At 34.9% G+C, this 27,629-nt stretch overlaps 1 protein-coding gene across 1 annotated transcript; it reads right to left on the bottom strand.

The window, feature by feature from the left end:
• On the bottom strand, positions 1-27,017 carry LOC132565415 (oxysterols receptor LXR-alpha-like). Its single transcript, XM_060230056.1, has 7 exons — positions 26,885-27,017; positions 12,092-12,367; positions 9,783-9,923; positions 7,453-7,778; positions 3,815-3,970; positions 2,383-2,608; positions 1-251 (listed from the first exon to the last, which is right to left on the bottom strand). The coding sequence occupies exons 1-7, from the start codon at positions 27,015-27,017 to the stop codon at positions 1-3; spliced, it is 1,509 nt and encodes a 502-aa protein (XP_060086039.1).
• Between the last annotated feature and the right edge of the window lie 612 nt (positions 27,018-27,629).

The following is a 27,629-nucleotide window of genomic DNA, read 5'->3' as shown; positions in this document are numbered from 1 at the left end:
TCAGCAGTTCTCATTCTGTATATAAATGTCTTTGACGACGGGTGGCATGAGACTGTCCTCTATAGGTAACACATTTAGCATCTTGGAATGCTCAAGGCTAATGTTGCGCAGATCTGAGAGGAGCAAAAGGTACTTAGCTAAGGCACAGCCCCCTCGACATCGCTTCTTGGCCTCATACTCATTTAAGGCATCTACATAAACCTTCTGTATCTGTTCCACTAAGTCCTTATTACCTAGCCCTTGTCTGTCCGCTGTAAAATAATCACAAATGTATTAAAATTTCTAAAATTGAACCTATCTATCCTGAAATAATTCCATGTCTTTGAATTCACCTCTGAATCAAAGCAGGGGGTGGGCTTAATAGAGGACAACAGCGGTATGTATCTGTAGGAATATGTACTTAAATTCCTTTTGAGAGGTGGGCTTATTTCTAGGCAAGGGATTATCACTGGATGAATATGGGAATGAAAATGTTTTATTCCATGTAACAAATATGCAACATAGAGAGTATGAATTCCATTCCAATCTTTTCAACTTTCAAGAAAACGTGTTACTTTTAGTTCAATGTTACAGCTTTTCATGTGCAAATGAAACAAACTATCGTATGGAACTGCTAATTAACTCAGAACTTGTTGACCTAGATTTTTCTGTTGTAGGTGTAGCTCTTTGTTGTTTCCACTCAATACCTTACAAAGAAAAGCTGGTGAAAACAGAAACAAATGTTTGATAATATTTCTGAAGGCTATTGATAACGTTTGATAATATTTCTGAAGGCTATTGATAACGTTTGATAATATTTCTGAAGTCTATTGATAACAAATGTTTGATAATATTTCTGAAGGATAACAAATATTATTTCTGAAGATAACAAATGTTTGATAATATTTCTGAAGTCTATTGATAACAAATGTTTGATAATATTTCTGAAGTCGTTTGATAATATTTCTGAAGTCTATTGATAAATTTTCATAATATTTCTGAAGTCTATTGATAACAAATTTTGATAATATTTCTGAAGTCTATTGATAACAAATGTTTGATAATATTTCTGAAGTCTATTGATAATAAAGAAAAAGTTCTCTTTTATTGGTAGTTTGTATGAAACTGAACCTTCGTACTTTAACTTTATTAAGTATTTGAAGATATATAAGAAGTTTGAAGATGATTTTCTAAAGTGTGATCGCACATGTACCACTAGTGATCATGGAAAATTCAGAAAATTTCACTCTCCATAATTCAGTATGAAACATGGTACATATGTGCTGATCACATTTAGGATATTATGATGTTGCATACTTTACTGAATATTTGAAGGAAATTTCTTAAGACACTTTTATGTCCCTGATCTGGAACATAAGTCTATGGTACAGTAATCCGATGTGTTCAGTCACTTCTCGGAGAAATAGCTTCAGAAAGAGCAGTGCTAGCTTATGTTTGATGCAAATATCATTGTGAACAGTGGCACAATCATTGTGAACAGTGGCACAATCATTGTGAACAGTGGCACAAACATTGTGAACAGTGGCACAATCATTGTGAACAGTGAACAGTGGCACAATCATTGTGAACAGTGGCACAATCATTGTGAACAGTGGCACAATCATTGTGAACAGTGGCACAAACATTGTGAACAGTGGCACAATCATTGTGAACAGTGGCACAAACATTGTGAACAGTGGCACAAACATTGTGAACAGTGGCACAATCATTGTGAACAGTGGCACAAACATTGTGAACAGTGGCACAATCATTGTGAACAGTGGCACAAACATTGTGAACAGTGGCACAAACATTGTGAACAGTGGCACAATCATTGTGAACAGTGGCACAAACATTGTGAACAGTGGCACAATCATTGTGAACAGTGGCACAAACATTGTGAACAGTGGCACAAACATTGTGAACAGTGGCACAATCATTGTGAACAGTGGCACAAACATTGTGAACAGTGGCACAATCATTGTGAACAGTGGCACAAACATTGTGAACAGTGGCACAAACATTGTGAACAGTGGCACAAATATTGTGAACAGTGGCACAAACATTGTGAACAGTGGCACAATCATTGTGAACAGTGGCACAATCATTGTGAACAGTGGCACAAACACCCAAGTTTACTGTGATATAATACTTGCTTGTCAAATAGAGATGGTATGCAGGCATAATGCTTTTGAAAGATGATGGCAATACCTCTAGGTAGCATGGCAAAATGGATGGCATTTTTCACCCAATTGGAAAACTAGGATTGGTAATAACTTCTACTTCTAGACAATGAAATATCAATGATTAATAATTTGACTAAATAAACATATTAAATAAATATCTATTGACACATCTTGACCTTATTGTCATTATGTTTCCGTGAAGCATAATTATACTTACTTGAGAAAATACAAATGGCTGTAAAGAGGGCATATTCAGCATTGTCTGTTTGTATATCTGCCATATCTTTACAGAGCTTGAAAACTAGGTCAACATAGGGCTCGGGTTGTCCAACAGCAAGACTGTTCTCCCGAGTGAGAGGTGTTCCATTAGCCAGTACTATAGACTTTGATACAGGGTCGTAACAACGACTGGCTCTTATCGCCATCACCTCACTAGACGCTGCCTGTAACCATGAAAAGCCATATATTCAGAACTGCTCATAAAAACAAGAGGTCCACAGAGCCTGTATCACTCATCTAGTTAGGTTTAGTCACAATTGTTGTATCTAAAGGAAAGGAGAAGAATCTAAAAGAATTAACTTATGCCTCCAGTGGTAAGGTTGGGGAGGGGGTTGGTATTAGTTTCACAATTTTTACACAGAATTGTTTCCCTTTTTATCCAATGATGATGTAGACCAACTTTGATAAAAACACTTTTATCTTCATAGAAGCTGTTTCGTCCTTCTATGAATAATCAGTGATGCTAAAGGCCTAAATGTTGAAAACTTGAGGGCCCAAAGGAAAGTCAAATATGTTTCAAATAAAATGTCAAAATTTATATACGGAGGTATACTAGTCCCATAAATTCAAAAAATGTTGTAATGTTCATACAGCTGATAACTTCAGAAGAATGTCAAGTACATGTTTAACATTCAAATGAACTGAAACGTAGCATGCAGGTCTTATTCCAAGGAAGCTTCAATCTATATTTGGACAAAATCCTGTTGCCCCTACAGAAGAACAATTTTAGAGAATTTGCTACATCACCCATATCTGAGTTTTCTTTAACCCAAGAATGCTTCAGACCATATTTGGACAAATTACTTTCATCGGAATGGAAGAAAGGATTTTAAAGACTTTCCCTCTATGGCACCTGCTTGGCCCTGACCCTCTATATGCTCAAAAGACTTAGAATTATCTTTTATACACAATGCCACCATCTACATTCACTGATGCTTCCAACCATATTTAGACAAATCCTGTCATTACTACATTGTGTCTATTTGCCTCTCCCTGGGGTCCCAGGTGTCCCAGGTGTCCAACACCATACATCAGGAGAAGTAGTGAAAACAAGATTTCTAAGATGGTGGATGCCATTTTGCAGAATGACGTATCACTACATGTATACTTTCTTTGGTTCAAAGTTTAAGTTTTACCAAAAGCTTGAGGAGAAAAATAAATGCTGATGGAAGTCTGGAGAGGAACATTGAGTTGTTTTATCAATTTTGAATGCACCCACTATCTATCATTGATGATGTTAACCACCGATAGAAATCAGTCCTTGTTTATGATAGTTTATATAGCAGTACACATCTCACTGTCCTATCTGTTTACATTCAGGATGCAATTTTATCCAGTAGTGATAGTGATATCTCTGATACTAATTTTACCTTCAGCAGAACAATCTGATCTTCTTTGTCTAGGCGTGTAAAACCAGGCAAATTTTTTGCAAATTCTACAATAAGATGTGTGATTAGAACTGTCATTTTTGCCAGGCTACCAAGTACATGTTCCCCGGACTCTTCTTTAGCATTTGGGTCAATATCCTGCAAGGATAAAAACAATCAACCATAGTCAAATTCACAGACATTGCAAAATGTTTCAAATTAAAACAAAATCTATTTGAAGATATTTGATGAAGGTCAAATATAGAAACAAAATCGATTTATAGATATATGATGGAGGTCACATATAGACACAAAATCTATTTATAGATATATGATGGAGGTCACTATTTATAGATATATGATGGAGGTCAAATATAGAAACAAAATCTATTTATAGATATATGATGGAGGTCACATATAGACACAAAATCTATTTATAGATATATGATGGAGGCCACATATAGACACAAAAATCTATTTATAGATATATGATGGAGGCCACATATAGAAACAAAATCTATTTATAGATATATGATGGAGGTCACATATAGACACAAAATCTATTTATAGATATACGATGGAGGTAGCATATCAACTTACACAAAATTCTCCCCCTATATTTGTCAAACGAGTCACGATTGCCAGAATTTACCTGTTTCATGCATCAATGCATCCAACTTTTAGATGAAGGTGTTTGTACAGCTGTCAGACAGGACAGTATATAATTACAAGATTAACAGCGGTATGATGATATATCTGTACCACCATCTGCTGTTATTTCAATGTTCTATCAGGACTTTCATAATAAATTTGTTTTTCAATTTTATTGCTTAACATAGAAAAATCAGCCCCTGTTCAAATGAACGTTTGTTTGTGTTTAAAACCATTTTACAGAATGGCACATACTAAGTGGGAGTGTTCTGGTAAAGAAATAAAGCTGATTCTCCACCAATGTTTGACAGCTTATCAATTGTTAAAGTGGATTTGATATATATCTACGTATACATACAATTATATTGTAATTATATACTGCTCTCATCTTTGCTACATTTCTCTACATTTCTCTCCATTAAAATTTGAGACAAAATGAAGTAAAAAGTCAATCAAATCTTAAACTGGACTGAGAATTGTTTATTGAACATGTCATTCACAGACACGGATGTTCGGTACCCAATGACCAAACTCTGATTACTCGAATACCCGGTGTTCCTCTGACAATTGACATAGTTACTAGGAGTGTGACTTAGCTGGGTTTTACTGTTTTACCTTAATGAGTCATAAAAATTCATTTCAAATCCCTTATGTAACGGCAGAATTCTCATAAAAAGAATTATAGGCTAAAGGAAGCTGCAGCAGAAGATCTGACAAGCCTCTGTGAAACAGCAGACATCATTTCTGCCAACTTTTCCAAATTCCACGGGGGAGAAAAGTGGGTGAGCCACATTATTGATTTGCCATGATACCTTGTGCATCGCAATATTTGTCACAAAGGAAAAAATAATTGATGTATATGTCATCAATACATCAAGATAACTTTAAATTGATAAAGTGCATGCTTTACTATAACATTGAAAAAATATCTGCTTTATTTAGTAAGAATCAAGTTGAAATTTTTTCATTTAAATTCTAAGAATTCATTGAACTCACACACAAGATACGAAGATTTGTGATGATCTGTTTGGCTGTCAGTAAGGATATAGTTTTCTAATATGAGGCTTCTGAGAAATCCTATGTGTCATCATGACCTATATTATACACTCTATTAATGACAGATGAAATTATAATCAGAAAGAATAAACACATTCAAAGCTGTCTTTAACTACACAAGTGTATGTGTGTTTACATAAACAACACTTTTTATGAATACTTCCATCTCTATCTCTAGAATTCAATTTCAACTTCTTACTCTTCTGTATAAATAACAACAAAAAACCCCACTTTTACAGGAGAATGCTTCTTGTTAAGATTCGACTAGTGACAAACCATGCTGTAGTCATTCAGAGTGAATACTACAAAGCATTAATCTGTTTAAATCATCAGCATGACAGCAGCCATGTTTACAGGAAATCAATTTTGAAGCAGAAAATGATAAGAATAGAAATGGCACTTTGAATAAAATACCTCTGCTGGAAAACTGAAGAGAAAATAATATTCAATTTTAAATCCTAAGGGTTAAATTGAAGAAATTGAAATTTGACTTGTTTACAATGTAGCAATAAGTAGGAACTGCTGTATAAAACAACAACACCATAGCAATATAATTAATGGAGGTTATTTCTGAATCAGTAGGTGTATAGAACATCTGAACCAGTAGGTGTATAGAACATCTGAACCAGTAGGTGTATAGAACATCTGAACCACTAGGTGTATAGAACATCTGAACCAGTAGGTGTATAGAACATCTGAACCAGTAGGTGTATAGAACATCTGAACAACTAGGTGTATAGAACATCTGAACCAGTAGGTGTATAGAACATCTGAACCAGTAGGTGTATAGAACATCTGAACCAGTAGGTGTATAGAACATCTGAACCACTAGGTGTATAGAACATCTGAACCAGTAGGTGTATAGAACATCTGAACCACTAGGTGTATAGAACATCTGAGCCAGTAGGTGTATAGAACATCTGAACCAGTAGGTGTATAGAACATCTGAACCAGCAGGTGTATAGAACATCTGAACCAGTAGGTGTATAGAACATCTGAACCAGTAGGTGTATAGAACATCTGAACCACTAGGTGTATAGAACATCTGAACCAGTAGGTGTATAGAACATCTGAACCAGTAGGTGTATAGAACATCTGAACCAGTAGGTGTATAGAACATCTGAACCAGTAGGTGTATAGAACATCTGAACCAGTAGATGTATAGAACATCTGAACCACTAGGTGTATAGAACATCTGAACCACTAGGTGTATAGAACATCTGAACCAGTAGATGTATAGAACATCTGAACCAGTAGGTGTATAGAACATCTGAACCAGTAGATGTATAGAACATCTGAACAACTAGGTGTAAAGAACATCTGAACCACTAGGTGTATAGAAGATCTGAACCACTAGGTGTATAGAACATTTGAACCAGTCAACTGATTGTTGTGTATCCTAATGGAACAGTTTAACCCTATCAGATTGTTTTGTAGAAATCTTTCATCACTTTACTTTAAGGTATCCATATTATACGAGCTAGCAGACTGATGACATTTCATATCGTCAGCATTTTTGTCATTATGTTGAGGGATGTTGTACATCTGTGTAGGAATAGCAATCAATAGCGAGGATTTAATGTTTACACTGACATACAACTCATCAATGTTGACTTTCTCCCGACACCAGTACAGGTACATCAACTTATCGATTCACTGGGACAAATCTTATTTGAATCTATTGTATAATAATCCAGATACTCTGCCTTGCAACCTGTCTGATGTATACCTCTAGGAAACATACACCATTAACAGGTAGTCGCTGTGATAAACCCATCTGTCGTCATGTTTGCACTTCAGGGAAAATGTACTACAATTGAGGTAGAACCATGCAACCTTAGGAAGCAATTATGTGATATGTTTATCCACGTATACATCTAAAATCTTGGAGGTATGGTCACGTAGTAGTTGGTTGTATGGTAAAAAACACTTACAATTGCTGTCTCAATTTTTTTCTCCTCAGGGAACTCGTACTTGTCTTGTAGTTTTACAAGCTTCTCTATAAGCTTGGCGGTATCATCACACACGCTCATGATTGGCTGATTGTCAATGACCATATATGGAGACATCCCTGGCTGAGGGGCTGCCTTTGGTGTAGTAGGGGGTGATAACTGCCGTTCTAAGTCGGTGTATTTGTTTGGAGACGGACATTCTGATTGCTGCTTTTCTACAATAACAGTTTCTTGTTTTTTCTGGAACCGTGTTTGTTTTGATTTTCGCCGTGCATCCCGCGCTTTACACTGTTCATCAGACAGTAAACCTAAAACCAACAAGATGTGTTTATGAATCACTATGCTCCTGGTTAAAACAAAATTCTAAGTGGGACATTAAAACTGTACTGTGTAAAGCATGTGCTAATTACATGTACACTTTGAGAAAAACTTATGTCTTCATTGTGGTAATACTTATTTTTTACTTTAAAATGTAAGTCAAAGGCCATGGTCAAGGTCACATAGTAAAATAAATTTGGTACCACCAGAAAGGTCTTATCACAATGAAAAATCATGCCAGATATGAAAGCTCTACCTGTTATGGTGCAATAGGTATGATGTAATTCAGAGTCAAGATTATTTAAAAGGTGATAGGTGGTATCCTTAGTTACCGATAAGAATCAGGAGTTTTTACTAGGTTATAGGTGGTATCCTTAGTTACCTATCAGAATCACAGGTTTTTACTAGGTTATAGGTGGTACCTTAGTTACCAATAAGAATCAGGGGTTTTTACTAGGTTATAGGTGGTACCTTAGTTACCAATAAGAATCAGGGGTTTTTACTAGGTTATAGGTGGTACATTAGTTACCAATAAGAATAAGGGGTTTTTACAAGGTTATAGGTGGTACCTTAGTTACCAATAAGAATCAGGGGTTTTTACTAGGTTATAGGTGGTACCTTAGTTACCAATAAGAATCACAGGTTTTTACAAGGTTATAGGTGGTACCTTAGTTACCAATAAGAATCAGGGTTTTTACAAGGTTATAGGTGGTACCTTAGTTACCAATAAGAATCACAGGTTTTTACAAGGTTATAGGTGGTACCTTAGTTACCAATAAGAATCAGGAGTTTTTACTAGGTTATAGGTGGTACATTAGTTACCAATAAGAATCAGGGGTTTTTACTAGGTTATAGGTGGTACCTTAGCTTTGAATCAATTCAATGTGTCTTCAGACACATACTGAGATTTTTTTAGTCTTCAATTACTGTTATTAGAGTCATTACTTCAGGATATATAACCTAAGCTAGATGGACAAAAATATGATCATGTTAAAAATCTTTTTACACTGCATAAGACATGCATGTTTCAACCATTACACTTTATCAAAAACTTCAAAAATCCATTATATATCACAGTAACTTATTTCTCACGAGAAACAGCTCCTCAGCTATCCCATTTCAGTAATAAGGTATGTATTAAGAAAATGTAGGTGGAAATGAGAATATTAAATGTTTAGATGCATCTTTCCTCCACTTTATGTTGATGAGGTAATTAAGTCAGACAAATAAATGTCACAGACCATTTTCCTCTCCTGTCTTAATTGGCCTTCATAGGCAAGAAAACAGCTCATAAAAATGCAGACTTTTCCCCTTGATTGGATTTATATATTATTTTACTCAGAATATTTTATATTTTCATCATCAAAGAAAGTCATAAGATTATATCACCATGTGAAGTACACATTAAAATGCTTCGATTGTCAAACTGTTAGTTAGTCAAACTATCAGTTAGTCAAACTGACAGTTACTCAAACTGTGAGTTAGTCAAACTGTGAGTTAGTCAAACTATCAGTTAGTCAAACTATCAGTTAGTCAAACTGTTAGTAAGTCAAACTGTTAGTTAGTCAAACTGTGAGTTAGTCAAACTCTCAGCTAGTCAAACTGTGAGTTAGTCAAACTGTCAGAGTCAAAATGACAGCTAGTCTAACTGTTAGTTAGTCAAACTGTCAGAGTCAAACTGATAGCTAGTCTAACTGTTAGTTAGTCAAACTGTCACTCAAAAGTGTTGTTTGGTCAAATTGTAAGGCCAAACTGTAGGAAAACACTCAACTTTTCAAATAGTTTGGTCTACTATTGAATGAGATGTTAATGTTATACTCTTGTAAAAGATATCTTTCCAATTACAGCTGTGTGATCCCATATAGCTGTTGTTAGATTAGACAACCTTTTTTGGACCAATTCCAAAACCTATGTTAGGTTTCTCTCCTCCCATTCAATGACGATATATTCAGTCAGAAAATTATCACACATGATATTCCAATGTCATTTCTTACATTCTTCTTTCATTCCAACTTCTCGACATCTTATGAGGCGACAAGCTTGGCATTTCCTTCTCATCCACATATCCATTTCACAGTTCCCTCCATATTTACAGTAGTAATTAGCTGCCCTTGTAATACTTCTTCGGAAAAATCCTGAAAGAAAAAAATGAAGACAAAAAATTTGAACTTATTGCAGTTGATACTATTGATGTGGCCATAAAATGGTACAATGCTTTTCACATTCAAGCATCATTTGCTCATTGAAGTGTTATGTTCATAAATATTTTTAATAAAACTTGGTGATTAAATCTTGGTTTTTTGTCACTATATGTCATATATGGATATGCCAGGTTTGGGCGATGGAGGAAAGCCCCAGTTCCTAAAGAGGACCTACGTCCAGTACCTGACAACTACTCCTGGAGGCCTCGAACCAGTGACTCAGAATTTGAAGGTTAGCGATAATGAAGGTGAAATACCGTTCAGCAGCCATGACCCCACTTTGTGAAACATAAAAGTTTTCATGAAGTATACTTATATAGATCAGGATTATAAATTTTATACCAATACGATAACCAAAGTAACATCCAAATACACTCCTGGAATGAACAGGTCTAAATTTGTGCTTCAATTAATTAAATCACTTTTCGTGATGAAATTTAACAAACAATTTTTGTTTGTTTTTTTATTGTATTGATTTATATTTAAATCTTCAAAAATAAGGTTTTTTTTAAATCTTCTACTGAAGTTTTTTTAATTATTTTTTTTTTCAGTTTCTAAAATAAGTTTTTTCAACAGTAATATATATTTCAAATGTTAATCAAATCATTGGTCTCAGCTGTATTGCTGTTTAAAACGGTCTCCCTTAAGTATTATTCACAAATGTTACACCCAAATATATTTATCATATTCACCTAGCATATAAGTCCATGTCCAGTGATAAGCCCACCCAATCTATAACACTTTAAATAGAAATTCCAGTGAATGCTAAATTATTGTCCTCTAATATTTATGTTGTAAAATAAATAAAGTTTATATAACAGTTTCATTAGAAATTCCAAACTAATGCTATATGACTGTCCTTTTATAAGCCCACCTTCCTGAGACTGACGTTATGATCTGACCCCCTGGTCTATCATGGCATAACTACGGTATCACAGAGGCTGATGATATAAAGACATGATGTCGCACAGGTGAGATAATTATGCAGTAAATTTGATATTAATACACATCTTTTTTAGTACTAAGTACATAAATAAGTGAGGACATTCAAGATGGATATTATATACACTAGCTGACATGATGACAGATTATAAGGTATTTCTAGGAGATAGTCACCCTTGATGCCGAAGTGTAGTTTTGTTTCTATTACATAAAACCAGTTCTAGGGTTTCATGATAGGTATGAATGTTAATACTTTGTATAAATATAACCAGCATGGATATCTAAATTCAATCCATGTTACACTTGGTTGATATCATTACATCTGATACATATATCATTGTCTCCTGACAAAAACAATTGCAGCTCATAAACAGGCAATAGCAGTTGTACATTAGCTTAACAAAACTTCTGATTGTTTTACAGCCATTCAAATCTTACAGACATCCTGACTTTACAGTCCTCTATCTTACATTCTAACTTTACAGTCCTCACAGCTAACACACAAGCTACCTTTACAGCCCTCACAGCTAACACACATGCTACCTTTACAGCCCTCACAGCTAACACACAAGCTATCTTTACAGCCCTCACAGCTAACACACAAGCTACCTTTACAGCCCTCACAGCTAACACACATGCTACCTTTACAGCCCTCACAGCTAACACACATGCTATCTTTACAGCCCTCACAGCTAACACACATGCTACCTTTACAGCCCTCACAGCTAACACACATGCTACCTTTACAGCCCTCACAGCTAACACACATGCTACCTTTACAGCCCTCACAGCTAACACACATGCTACCTTTACAGCCCTCACAGCTAACACACATGCTACCTTTACAGCCCTCACAGCTAACACACATGCTACCTTTGCAGCCCTCACAGCTAACACACATGCTACCTTTACAGCCCTCACAGCTAACACACATGCTACCTTTACAGCCCTCACAGCTAACACACATGCTACCTTTACAGCCCTCACAGCTAACACACATGCTACCTTTACAGCCCTCACAGCTAACACACAAGCTATCTTTACAGCCCTCACAGCTAACACACATGCTACCTTTACAGCCCTCACAGCTAACACACATGCTACCTTTACATCCCTCACAGCAAACAAATATTCTTTACTTACAATATTTGGATTATTACCTTTGCAGCCCTCACAGCTGAGGGCATTGTAGTGATACCCTGAGGCTCTGTCTCCACATATTCGACACAGTTCTTCTTCTATACTTTTTCCTGGTATTCCAACACCCTTTTTCTTCTTTGCATCTGTGATTGTACTTGAGGAGACCGCACGATCTGATGTGGCCCCAAAGTGAAAATCTGAATCCATTCCCCCCATCATCGATCCCTGAGAGCTGAGCACCATGTTGTCTAAGGGGGTTTGTGGCCCTCGCTGATCCACGCTGTCATTGTGTAAAACTGAAAAGACAAGATAAGTGTTTGTAAGGCCTACTACCTTAAAGCTGAAACACACAATACAAAAATCAATAGTTCTCATGAAATTCCATGTACTGAAGTACAGGTGTCTTTGTTCAGTTTAAAAAGTGCAACATTATATTTCTACTAAGAGTGGTGTCCCCTGTATTGATTGAAAATTATTTAAATCTTGATTATATCACATCTTTATCCAAAGTTTGAACTTGAGTCACTATCTTAAATATCAATACCGCAACAAGCCAAGGGAAGGAGGGGGAAGGCAATCATCACTTCTTACTCAAAGTCACGGGATGGGCTTATTACAGGACAATGAAAAAACATTGGTTTATAATTCTGCTAAACTGCAATACATATGTTGGTTTATTACAGGACAATGATATAGTGATGGTTTGTAACTCAACAGAACAGCAATACATATGGGTGGGCTTATTACAGGACAATGATATAGTGATGGTTTGTAACTCAACAGAACAGCAACAGATAGGTGGGCTTATTACAGGACAATGATATAGTGATGGTTTGTAACTCAACAGAACAGCAATACATATGGGTGGGCTTATTACAGGACAATGATATAGTGATGGTTTGTAACTCAACAGAACAGCAATAGATAGGTGGGCTTATTACAGGACAATGATATAGTGATGGTTTGTAACTTAACAGAACAGCAATAGATAGGTGGGCTTATTACAGGACAATGATATAGTGATGGTTTGTAACTCAACAGAACAGCAATAACTATAAGTGGGCTTATTAACAAGGAAATGGAGACTGATAAACATTTATAAAGATAGCTCTTCAGAGCTTTTGTTTCATTGTTCAAAAACTCAACTCTAAATAATGATTCTTGTATCGGTACACAGGATGGATGTGAAAACTACAGCTAACTGCAAAAAAAACCTGAATTACATGTAATAACAATGATTTATCAGCTATATACTTCTGATAGTCATACATACATCAAAAATAGAAACATTAGGTTATATTGTCAACTCAGCATCCGCTCCTGAAAAATTCATCTGTTAGCTCTAACAGAAATATGTCTTGAAGGATGGAATCCTGATATTTGAAGATCAATACAGGTCATGGTGTTTGATGACTACAGGTCATGGTGTTTGATCACAACAGGTCATGGTGTTTGATAACTACAGGTCATGGTGTTTGATGCAGGTCATGGTGTTTGATGACTACAGGTCATGGTGTTTGATCACTACAGAACCTTGTGTTTGATCACAACAGGCCATGGTGTTTGATGACTACAAGTCATGGTGTTTGATCACAACAGGCCATGGTGTTTGATCACAACAGGTCATGGTGTTTGATCACAACAGGCCATGGTGTTTGATCACAACAGGCCATGGTGTTTGATCACAACAGGCCATGGTGTTTGATCACAACAGGCCATGGTGTTTGATCACAACAGGCCATGGTGTTTGATTACTACAGAACCTTGTGTTTGATATGTTTTGTTGGTTGATATGAAATATATAGTAAAGGTGTGCTGTTCAACAAGGACAATGCCAATGTTCACTAGTCTGTCCTTGCCATGGCTGCCATTAAAGTTTGTGACTTTGAATTGATTCTCCAACTAATCTCGATCCATGAGACTTTCATCTATTTCCAAAATTGAATAAGGCAATTTCCGGTACCCACTTTAGATCAGATGATGATGTCATGCATGCAATGGAAGACTTTCTGAACGGTCAAGAAAACGACTTCTTTAAAAGTGGCATTGAGGCCATTAAACTTCGTTGGCAAAAGTGTAGAGATACTAAAGGGGATTATGTTGAAAAATAATGCAATATGTCTGTCAAAAGTCAAACCCTTAAATATGAGGCTCACATCAATCAGCCCTCATATTTCTGAACTGTAGTATTCCTAATACCTGTATTTATATATATATCTGACCAGTAGAGACCCAAATAAAATTATTTACAGGTATATATATATACCAGGTATATATCTGACCAGTAGAGACCCAAATAAAATTATTTACAGGTATATATATATACCAGGTATATATCTGACCAGTAGAGACCCAAATAAAATTATTTACAGGTATATATATATACACCAGGTATATATCTGACCAGTAGAGACCCAAATGATATTATTTACAGGTATATATATATATATACCAGGTATATATCTATATATATACAGTAGAGACCCAAATAAAATTATTTACAGGTATATATATATACCAGGTATATATCTGACCAGTAGAGACCCAGATGATATTATTTACAGGTATATATATCTGGTATATATCTGACCAGTTGAGACCCAAATGATATTATTTACAGGTATATATATATACTATATATCTGAGCAGTAGAGACCCAAATAATATTATTTACAGGTATATATATATACCAGGTATATATCTGACCAGTTGAGACCCAGATGATATTATTTACAGGTATATATATCTGACCAGTTGAGACCCAAATGAAATTATTTACAGGTATATATATATACCAGGTATATATCTGACCAGTAGAGACCCAAATGATATTATTTACAGGTATATATATATACCAGGTATATATCTGACCAGTTGAGACCCAAATGATATTATTTACAGGTATATATCTGACCAGTTGAGACCCAAATGATATTATTTACAGGTATATATATATACCAGGTATATATCTGACCAGTAGAGACCCAAATGATATTATTTACAGGTATATATATATACCAGGTATATATCTGACCAGTTGAGACCCAAATGATATTATTTACAGGTATATATATATACCAGTTGAGACCCAAATGATATTATTTACAGGTATATATATATACCAGGTATATATCTGACCAGTTAAGACCCAAATAAAATTATTTACAGGTATATATATATACCAGGTATATATATCTGACCAGTAGAGACCCAAATGATATTATTTACAGGTATATATCTGACCAGTTGAGACCCAAATGATATTATTTACAGGTATATATCTGACCAGTTGAGACCCAAATGATATTATTTACAGGTATATATATCTGACCAGTTGAGACCCAAATAAAATTATTTACAGGTATATATATATACCAGGTATATATATCTGACCAGTAGAGACCCAAATGATATTATTTACAGGTATATATATCTGACCAGTAGAGACCCAGATGATATTATTTACAGGTATATATATCTGACCAGTAGAGACCCAGATGATATTATTTACAGGTATATATATCTGACCAGTAGAGACCCAGATGATATTATTTACAGGTATATATATCTGACCAGTAGAGACCCAAATGATATTATTTACTATCACAGGTTTCTTATTTTGTCACTTGAATTGATTTAATGGTAAAGGTTATTTTCATTTAATTTTGTATCAAGACACAATCGGTTATCTATTGAAATTGAACAGTGAGTGGCTATTACAAAAGCCGATTCAATCAATTTAATACTCCTTGCAGACAGGAACTTGTTTTTGTGTTCAGCCATTACTTATGTGCCAAACCTGTGAAAAAACTGATCCGTTTACTAGTTGGCTAGGTCTTCGTCCTCTCTATGACCTCTACCATTTTTAATCTCTGATTTTAATCCTATGATGGTATCTGAACACTTACAATCAACAGACAAATCAGCACTATCAGCTTCCACCCCTCTGGGTAAAAACAAGTGACAGTCATGACCTACACAATAAAATCCAAATCTCTGATGGGTTGACAAGTATATACACATATAGGCATCAAACAATTCTATTTCTTCCAGCAAGGTTAAAAGGAAAATAGGGAATTATTTCCCGATTACTACAGGCAATGTTTAATGATATTGTCTATGTGTTCATTTCTGTCAAAAAATCTCCTTCCAGATATAGACACAGAACTGATGACTTATCTGCTGATCTGCCTTTTTTAATCATGTTTCCCCCTAGTTTTCTAAATTAAATGTATAACCAATATTTTCAAACACATTAAGGAAACCATGTAGATATACTGTAATTGATTACATGCAATATCAGTGTGCAATATACAGACCTTATATAACATTCACAAATTCGACATTAATGTATAAATCCTGTTCTTTAATCATTGCTTCACTTCATCTTGTTTATATAAATACCTGTCTGTAAAGGATATCTTATGTAAAAAAAACCTGTCTATAAAAGTCATCTGTATATAAAAATACCTGTCTATAAAATCATTTGCGTATAGGAATACCTGTTTATAAAAGTCAGCTGTATATAAAAATACCTGTCTATAAAGGTCATCTGTATATAAAAATACCTGTCTATAAAAGTCAGCTTTGTAAAGAAAAACCTGTCTAGAAAGGCTACTTTTACTTATCAGAAAGTGGTATAAAAGCGACTGACTTTAGGTCTGTACGTAATGCAATTAATATCAATTGAACCTTCATACAGATCATGTGTACCTGCTTATAAAGGTCACTTCCCCGTTCCTTTGAGTGGCATTTTAGACAGTTTTGATAGAATAATTCCCTAATACATATACATGAAATTACATTGGCTACCTTAATTACCTTCAAAGGCATCATTTTATTGGCTACCTTAATTACCTTCAAAGGCATCATTTTATTGGCTACCTTAATTACCTTCAAAGGCATCATTTTATAATTTGCATTGTTGTCACATATTATTCAAGAGAAACTTTGGGTATAATACAAAGCCTCATTCTTGGCCCCACTTATCAGTCAATCTTATAACTATATGACAATCTGTCAGAAAAAAGGAAGGGAAGTAACTCTGGTAAATCAGAAAGGTACAACTACTGGCCTAATGCTTGAAAATTTAATCTGTTTTTCAACATCCTAATCTTAGTAAAGAAATTGCACAGACAAAATGGAAATGATTAGGAAGAAAGCTTTCAAATTGAAATGCAACCTGATTACATAAACATACATTTACTAGATAAGACTTGTTAGTAATGTCATAAAGAAGCAGTTATTTCTATAACAATATCAATTTTGAGTAAAGAACCACCTAAATGCCAGTGAATTAGTTGATGATATTCTCTAAATAGTAACCAGGATCTGGACCACGTAACCTGGAAGCCTGTACTGTCACAGCTGATTGCTACATGTAGTTTGTTATGTATTGGAATTGTTACCAGATTGACTGACACATAAATGTCCCTCCTTCAAATCTCTGAGGCATAAAAATGCTGCATGCCCAATTTTGTAGACAGCTTTCAGACAATATGATCTACTTTCTATGCCTTGAAGTGATTTACATAAAATACACACAACTTATGTGAACCGTTTTGAGGTTGCTCTATATCCTAATTCAAAGAGATTAATAACTCGATGTGGCATTTATTACTTCTCATCAAAATCATCCATCTAGTGTTGACACTTAAAAATAAAAAGTACACAGCATTTATGATGTTTCTTCTAAAAGTATTATATAAAGAAGTACAAACCCACATTCATATCAATATCCTACCTAATTAATATTTATACAAATATCCTACCTAATTAATATTTATATCCATATCCTACCATATCCTACCTAATTAATATTTATATCCTACCTAATTAATATTTATACAAATATCCTACCTAATTAATATTTATATCCTACCTAAATAATATTTATACAAATATCCTACCTAATTAATATTTATACAAATATCATACAAATATCCTACCTAATTAATATTTATACAAATATCTACCTAATTAATATTTATATCACTATCCTACCTAATTAATATCTATACAAATATCCTACCTAATTAATATTTATATCACTATCCTACCTAATTAATATCTATACAAATATCCTTTTCTGATAATTAATATTTATATCACTATCCTACCTAATTAATATTTATATCAATATCCTACCTAATTAATATTTATACAAATATCCTACCTAATTAATATTTATATCACTATCCTACCTAATTAATATTTATACAAATATCCTACCTAATTAATATTTATATCACTATCCTACCTAATTAATATCTATACAAATATCCTTTTCTGAGTTCAGAGGTGAGGGCATCCATTTACAGTTACAGGTAAGACAGTCCTTTCTGTATTCAACTGTATAAGGGTGTTCACTTTCAGAGTTCACAGGTAACAGGGCATCCATTTAGAGTTCAGAGGTAACAGGGCATCCATTTAGAGTTCAGAGATTAAACAGTCCTTTTAGAGTCATTTGGAGTGTAAGCTAAGAGTTCAGAGGTTAGAGTGTAATTCTAAGAGTTCAGAGGTTAGAGTGTAATTCTAAGAGTTCAGGGTTAGAGCATTCTTTTAGAGATGTGAGGTCCTAAGTTCAAGCCATTTAATTCTATTTATTGGAGAGCATTTCTTTAGCTTGTTATGAATATACAAGTTACAGAGCAAAGAAATAGGATCTTCTACTAGTGTTTATTTCACATTTAATTAATTGAATTTATTCAACATTTTTACATGATATTTACAGATGCCTTTATATTCCTCCGACTAAGTTTATGTTATACTGAATATTTCCCATGAAATACACCTGTGTTTTCCACATCTTTATTATCAATTGCTCGAAGTTTGTGACCCCAAACATCTATACATCATATAAAATTAAAGAATCTAATGGTACTTTTGAAAGTTGAATATGATCTATGATGATCCTATTTTAACACGACAATTTGGTGAATTACAGTCCCCCATCGACACACCAATGACTAGCAGTGTTAGAGATAGAGCCCAGACAGAGATTTCCTTGATATAGATCAAAGGTGAAAATGCAGATCAGGGTGACCTACTTTTCATATATGACACACTGTCTCACCAAGGTAAACCCTTATCCCAAGGAAGAAAGGGCCCAGAGAGCAGAACACAAAACTGTTGCCCCATCTACTTCCGATGCTGGACAAATCAGATGCATACCAAATAAACTTCATCACCATTGTAAGAGACGAGAAGAATATTAATGAACTTTTTGCTAAACCTTGTCAGTTCAATCCATTATTGACTCAATTTTAATGATATAAAAATTAAACACTAACTCGACATAAACTTCAAAAAGGATATGACAATAATGTTGCACATTCTTTAAAAGCTTTTCTAAATTTAAATTTCCTTATTAAGATGAGACTTTATTACTGAATATATTATATATATTTGAGTGAAATATTCACAAATTTTAATGAAAATTGATAATATTTTTCAACATTTTTTTGAAGGCATTAAACACGCCTTTATCTCCATTTCAATATGACTGAACACATGAATACCACCCTAATGCTGATTGTTATACATACGGATACACTAGGGAAAGTGATGTAGAAAGTTTCAATGTTCACACATGTATGTCAATATTAGAACTGAACAATATTTAAACACTTCAGAGCAACAAAACAAGGTAGTAAACTCTCATGTCTGTCAACCATCATAATGTACATTATCTCTTTTCATAATGTCTATAGCGTTTTCAGTCTTTAGAATATATTATCTACATGGTTACCATGGGAGCCAATTACAGATACAATGACAAACTGTTTCAGTGAAATGTGAATATTGCTTCCTTCTGGTGTATTGATACACCATGATATTTTGACACCACATCAATAAACTGAATGATTTAATAAGGGTGTAAAACTACATTAACTTACACGTAGATCTGTAGGATGCCATTTTGTACAGATTTTTGGTATAAATATTTGGTGAATGGCATGCTACAGGTATGTTGAAGACGTCACACTTGTTAATTTGTTGGTACTAAATTTTATAACCGTTATCTCCAGTAAACATCTTTTATAACTAAATGTTAATGATTTGTGTATAACTAAATGTTAATCATTCTGATCAATGTGGTGTGGTATTCATGAAATTATTCTGATCAGACAAGTTCTGGGGTGGTATTCATGAAATTGTTCTCATCAGACAAGTTGTGGGGTGGTATTCATGAAATTATTCTCATCAGACAAGTTCTGGGGTGGTATTCATGAAATTATTCTCATCAGACAAGTTCTGGGGTGGTATTCATGAAATTATTCTCATCAGACAAGTTGTGGGGTGGTATTCATGAAATTATTCTCATCAGACAAGTTCTGAGGTGGTATTCATGAAATTATTCTCATCAGACAAGTTGTGGGGTGGTATTCATGAAATTATTCTCATCAGACAAGTTGTGGGGTGGTATTCATGAAATTATTCTCATCAGACAAGTTGTGGGGTGGTATTCATGAAATTATTCTCATCAGACAAGTTGTGGGGTGGTATTCATGAAATTATTCTCATCAGACAAGTTGTGGGGTGGTATTCATGAAATTATTCTCATCAGACAAGTTGTGGGGTGGTATTCATGAAATTATTCTCATCAGACAAGTTCTGAGGTGGTATTCATGAAATTATTCTCATCAGACAAGTTGTGGGGTGGTATTCATGAAATTATTCTCATCAGACAAGTTGTGGGGTGGTATTCATGAAATTATTCTCATCAGACAAGTTGTGGGGTGGTATTCATGAAATTATTCTCATCAGACAAGTTGTGGGGTGGTATTCATGAAATTATTCTCATCAGACAAGTTGTGGGGTGGTATTCATGAAATTATTCTCATCAGACAAGTTGTGGGGTGGTATTCATGAAATTATTCTCATCAGACAAGTTGTGGGGTGGTATTCATGAAATTATTCTCATCAGACAAGTTGTGGGGTGGTATTCATGAAATTATTCTCATCAGACAAGTTGTGGGGTGGTATTCATGAAATTATTCTCATCAGACAAGTTGTGGGGTGGTATTCATGAAATTATTCTCATCAGACAAGTTGTGGGGTGGTATTCATGAAATTATTCTCATCAGACAAGTTGTGGGGTGGTATTCATGAAATTATTCTCATCAGACAAGTTGTGGGGTGGTTATTCTCATCAGACAAGTTGTGGGGTGGTATTCATGAAATTATTCTCATCAGACAAGTTGTGGGGTGGTATTCATGAAATTATTCTCATCAGACAAGTTGTGGGGTGGTATTCATGAAATTATTCTCATCAGACAAGTTGTGGGGTGGTATTCATGAAATTATTCTCATCAGACAAGTTGTGGGGTGGTATTCATGAAATTATTCTCATCAGACAAGTTGTGGGGTGGTATTCATGAAATTATTCTCATCAGACAAGTTGTGGGGTGGTATTCATGAAATTATTCTCATCAGACAAGTTGTGGGGTGGTATTCATGAAATTATTCTCATCAGACAAGTTGTGGGGTGGTATTCATGAAATTATTCTCATCAGACAAGTTGTGGGGTGGTATTCATGAAATTATTCTCATCAGACAAGTTGTGGGGTGGTATTCATGAAATTATTCTCATCAGACAAGTTGTGGGGTGGTATTCATGAAATTATTCTCATCAGACAAGTTGTGGTGTGGTATTCATGAAATTATTCTGATCAGACAAGTTGTGGGGTGGTATTCATGAAATTATTCTCATCAGACAAGTTGTGGGGTGGTATTCATGAAATTATTCTCATCAGACAAGTTGTGGGGTGGTATTCATGAAATTATTCTCATCAGACAAGTTGTGGGGTGGTATTCATGAAATTATTCTCATCAGACAAGTTATTCTGAAATTATTCTCATCAGACAAGTTGTGGGGTGGTATTCATGAAATTATTCTCATCAGACAAGTTGTGGGGTGGTATTCATGAAATTATTCTCATCAGACAAGTTGTGGGGTGGTATTCATGAAATTATTCTCATCAGACAAGTTCATGACAAGTTGGGGGTGGTATTCATGAAATTATTCTCATCAGACAAGTTGTGGGGTGGTATTCATGAAATTATTCTCATCAGACAAGTTGTGGGGTGGTATTCATGAAATTATTCTCATCAGACAAGTTGTGGGGTGGTATTCATGAAATTATTCTCATCAGACAAGTTGTGGGGTGGTATTCATGAAATTATTCTCATCAGACAAGTTGTGGGGTGGTATTCATGAAATTATTCTCATCAGACAAGTTGTGGGGTGGTATTCATGAAATTATTCTCATCAGACAAGTTGTGGGGTGGTATTCATGAAATTATTCTCATCAGACAAGTTGTGGGGTGGTATTCATGAAATTATTCTCATCAGACAAGTTGTGGGGTGGTATTCATGAAATTATTCTCATCAGACAAGTTGTGGGGTGGTATTCATGAAATTATTCTCATCAGACAAGTTGTGGGGTGGTATTCATGAAATTATTCTCATCAGACAAGTTGTGGAGTGGTATCTATGAAATTGTTCTCATCAGACAAGTTGTGAAGTGGTATCTATGAAATTGTTCTCATCAGACAAGTTCTGAGGTGGTATTCATGAAATTATTCTCATCAGACAAGTTCTGGGGTGGTATTCATGAAATTATTCTCATCAGACAAGTTGTGGGAAATTATTCTCATCAGACAAGTTGTGGGGTGGTATTCATGAAATTATTCTCATCAGACAAGTTGTGGGGTGGTATTCATGAAATTATTCTCATCAGACAAGTTGTGGGGTGGTATTCATGAAATTATTCTCATCAGACAAGTTGTGGGGTGGTATTCATGAAATTATTCTCATCAGACAAGTTCTGGGGTGGTATTCATGAAATTATTCTCATCAGACAAGTGTGGGGTGGTACAAAATTATTCTCATCAGACAAGTTACTATGAAAATATAATCTCAATGAAATCTTTCCGAAATTTCTTCAAATCATTTGAATAAAATATTCATTCAGATATCAGATTCTTCCCAAGATGTATTTGAGCTTAATTTTCATCTACACAATTCTTACTTACTGATTAAACATTTTACATATTCCAGCATCTCCTGTAGTCATATTAAGCCACTATATGACCTACTTTTCCACACAAAATATTTGAGGATCCAATCTATAGTTTCCTAAAAAATGACTTCTTCAGAATTTGAGATTGATAAAAATGACTAGTTTGTGAGAAATCAATCAGAATTTATTTATTTATTTGAAATTCTATTTTAAAATTCCAATAACAATATTTGACCATTGTAATCTCCCTTTTAATCCTCACTTTAGACTCCCCTGCCACACACCCTTTTAACCCTCACTTTAGACTCCCCTGCCACACCCCCTTTTAATCCTCACTTTAGACTCCCCTGCCACACACCCTTTTAATCCTCACTTTAGACTCCCCTGCCACACCCCCTTTTAATCCTCACTTTAGACTCCCCTGCCACACACCCTTTTAATCCTCACTTTAGACTCCCCTGCCACACCCCCTTTTAATCCTCACTTTAGACTCCCCTGCCACACCCCCTTTTAATCCTCACTTTAGACTCACCTGCCACACCCCCTTTTAATCCTCACTTTAGACTCCCCTGCCACACCCCCTTTTAATCCTCACTTTAGACTCCCCTGCCACACACCCTTTTAACCCTCACTTTAGACTCCTAGTAAAATTTAAAGTTTAGTTTACAAAATTATAGTGAGTATGCAATTTATGCCGAAATCCTAGATTAAAAACCATATGAAAAAAGACATTGATTTTTTGTGTTTTGAATATGAATTTTAAACAATAAAAAATTGCCTGCAGAATTTGTACTCAGTATAGGCGAACTCTTTAGCAATAGTAGAGGCTGTTAATAAATCTTGTTCTGTTTCCATTGCATCAATCAATCATTGACTAATTGATTTTAATCAAATTTGTTGTATGACATCACCTAAGCTGTTCATCTTATTTGATCATCAAAAATTGATCCAACAGGATGGCTGTTTGAACTACTAATACTTTACTCCATACATTTCCTATGTTGTATCCTGTATCTAACTATTGGTGTATTCCATACCTTACTATTGGTGTATTCCATACCTAATTATTGGTGTATTCCATACCTCACTATTGGTGTATTCCATACCTTACTATTGGTGTATTCCATACCTACTTATTGGTGTATTCCATACCTTACTATTGGTGTATTCCATACCTAATTATTGGTGTATTCCATACCTCACTATTGGTGTATTCCATATCTAACTATTGGTGTATTCAATACCTCACTATTGGTGTATTCCATATCTAACTATTGGTGTATTCCATACCTAACTATTGGTGTATTCCATACCTTACTATTGGTGTATTCTATACCTCACTATTGGTGTATTCCATACCTTACTATTGGTGTATTCCATACCTAACTATTGGTGTATTCCATACCTAACTATTGGTGTATTCCATACCTCACTATTGGTGTATTCCATACCTCACTATTGGTGTATTCCATACCTCACTATTGGTGTATTCCATACCTTACTATTGGTGTATTCCATATCTAACTATTTGTGTATTCCATAGCGAAGTATTGGTGTATTCCATACCTAACTTTTGGTGTATTCCTTACCTCACTATTGGTGTATTCCATACCTTACTATTGGTGTATTCCAAACCTTACTATTGGTGTATTCCATACGGTGTATTCCATACCTAATTATTGGTGTATTCCATAAATAAATATTGGTGTATTCTATACCTCACTATTGGTGTATTCCATACCTAACTATTGGTGTATTCCATACCTTAATATTGGTGTATTCCATAGCTAACTATTGGTGAATTCCATACCTAACTATTGGTGTATTCCATACCTAACTATTGGCCCTAACTATTGGTGTATTCCATACCTCACTATTGGTGAATTCCATACCTTACTATTGGTGTATTCCATACCTTACTATTGGTGTATTCCATACCTTACTATTGGTGTATTCCATACCTTACTATTGGTGTATTCCATAGCTAAGTATTGGTGTATTCCATACCTAACTATTGGTGTATTCCATAACTTACTATTGGTGTATTCCATATCTAACTATTTGTGTATTCCATAGCGAAGTATTGGTGTATTCCATACCTTACTATTGGTGTATTCCATAGCTAAGTATTGGTGAATTCCATACCTAACTATTGGTGTATTTCATACCTTACTATTGGTGTATTCCATACCTTACTATTGGTGTATTCCATAGCTAAGTATTGGTGTATTCCATACCTAACTATTGGTGTATTCCATAACTTACTATTGGTGTATTCCATATCTAACTATTTGTGTATTCCATAGCGAAGTATTGGTGTATTCCATACCTAACATTTGGTGTATTCCTTACATCACTATTGGTGTATTCCATATCTAACTATTGGTGTATTCCATACCTCACTATTGGTGTATTCCATATCTAACTATTGGTGTATTCCATACCTCACTATTGGTGTATTCCATACCTTACTATTGGTGTATTCCATATCTAACTATTTGTGTATTCCATAGCGAAGTATTGGTGTATTCCATACCTAACTTTTGGTGTATTCCTTACCTCACTATTGGTGTATTCCATACCTTACTATTGGTGTATTCCATACGGTGTATTCCATACCTAATTATTGGTGTATTCCATAAATAAATATTGGTGTATTCTATACCTCACTATTGGTGTATTCCATACCTAACTATTGGTGTATTCCATACCTTAATATTGGTGTATTCCATACCTCACTATTGGTGAATTCCATACCTAACTATTGGTGTATTCCATACCTAACTATTGGCCCTAACTATTGGTGTATTCCATACCTCACTATTGGTGAATTCCATACCTTACTATTGGTGTATTCCATATTACTATTGGTGTATTCCATACCTTACTATTGGTGTATTCCATACCTTACTATTGGTGTATTCCATAGCTAAGTATTGGTGTATTCCATACCTAACTATTGGTGTATTCCATAACTTACTATTGGTGTATTCCATATCTAACTATTTGTGTATTCCATAGCGAAGTATTGGTGTATTCCATAGCTAAATATTGGTGAATTCCATACCTAACTATTGGTGTATTCCATACCTTACTATTGGTGTATTCCATACCTTACTATTGGTGTATTCCATAGCTAAGTATTGGTGTATTCCATACCTAACTATTGGTGTATTCCATAACTTACTATTGGTGTATTCCATATCTAACTATTTGTGTATTCCATAGCGAAGTATTGGTGTATTCCATACCTAACATTTGGTGTATTCCTTACATCACTATTGGTGTATTCCATATCTAACTATTGGTGTATTCCATACCTTACTATTGGTGTATTCCATACCTAAGTATTGGTGTATTCCATACCTAACTATTGGTGTATTCCATACCTAACTTTTGGTGTAATCCATATCTCACTATTGGTGTATTCCATAGCTAACTATTGGTGTATTCCATACCTAACTATTGGTGTATTCCATACCTTACTATTGGTGTATTCCATACCTAACTATTGGTGTATTCCATACCTAACTATTGGTGTATTCCATGCCTAACTATTGGTGTATTCTATACCTCACTATTGGTGTATTCCATACGTAACTTTTGGTGTATTCTATACCCTTTGTATGGAGTATTCCTTACCTTATTCTGTTGTATTCCATACCTGTCTTATGGTGTATTCCTTACCTGTCTTATGGTATATTCCATATCTTACTAATGGTGAATTCCATACCTTTCACAATAATTGATATTCCAGTATAAGTACTACAAGATGGCAGGCCTTACCATTACTAAACTCAAAGGGAGTTTCTAATTCCCAGGTATTTGGGTAATTTCCTCTGTACCACTGGCCCGCCTCATCGTTAGGGGGATACATGTTGTTGTTACAATAATTCCCAGTTACAGCATGGTACACCATCCTAGCCTCCTCTCACGCAAACATGTTCTGGTCACTTCTACACCATAAGTGACTGACCGATGGTCAAATGGTCAGACCTCATTAACACAATACGGCCAGGTAAATGTGAACGACCGATACCTCACTATAGAGGTAAACAATGTATATATATACACAAGCAATGTGTCTGCCTCATGTTCTGACCACTGTCAATTTCACACAGGTAAAATCCAGGTGTATTGCTTCTATATGTGTTTACTGCTGTACTAACACAAGAGGTCTGACCACAATTTACTCTATGACAAATATATGTCCAGACCAGCGTACCTGGAAGCTCTGAACCACAGGTGTGCACATTTTCACCTATAAAAGTACTGTAGTAAGGTGAGAGTATGGTCAATAGGTAGTGGTCAGTCTATCAGACCTAGTAGACTCATTGTGTTGTCTCACGATTACAGTAACTGACCGGTGACCTTGCAATGCCTTGTAATGCCAATGACCTAAGAGTATTATCTAGAGTCCACTGGTCACATGATTATCCAGCTGAGTGACCCCTACTTGACCAAGAATAATATGGCCCATGTCCAATTCTTATGTTCGCAACTGTCCATTTTATTAGTCAGATTAATATAT

This window comes from Ylistrum balloti, unplaced genomic scaffold, assembly GCF_031769215.1.
Source record: "Ylistrum balloti isolate Yb309-2 unplaced genomic scaffold, AGI_CSIRO_Ybal_v1 Utg369722, whole genome shotgun sequence".
In the NCBI taxonomy this organism is placed as follows: Eukaryota; Metazoa; Mollusca; class Bivalvia; order Pectinida; family Pectinidae; genus Ylistrum; species Ylistrum balloti.
The sequence above is the reverse complement of the archived record's forward strand: the minus strand, read 5'-3'. Positions and strand labels throughout refer to the sequence as shown.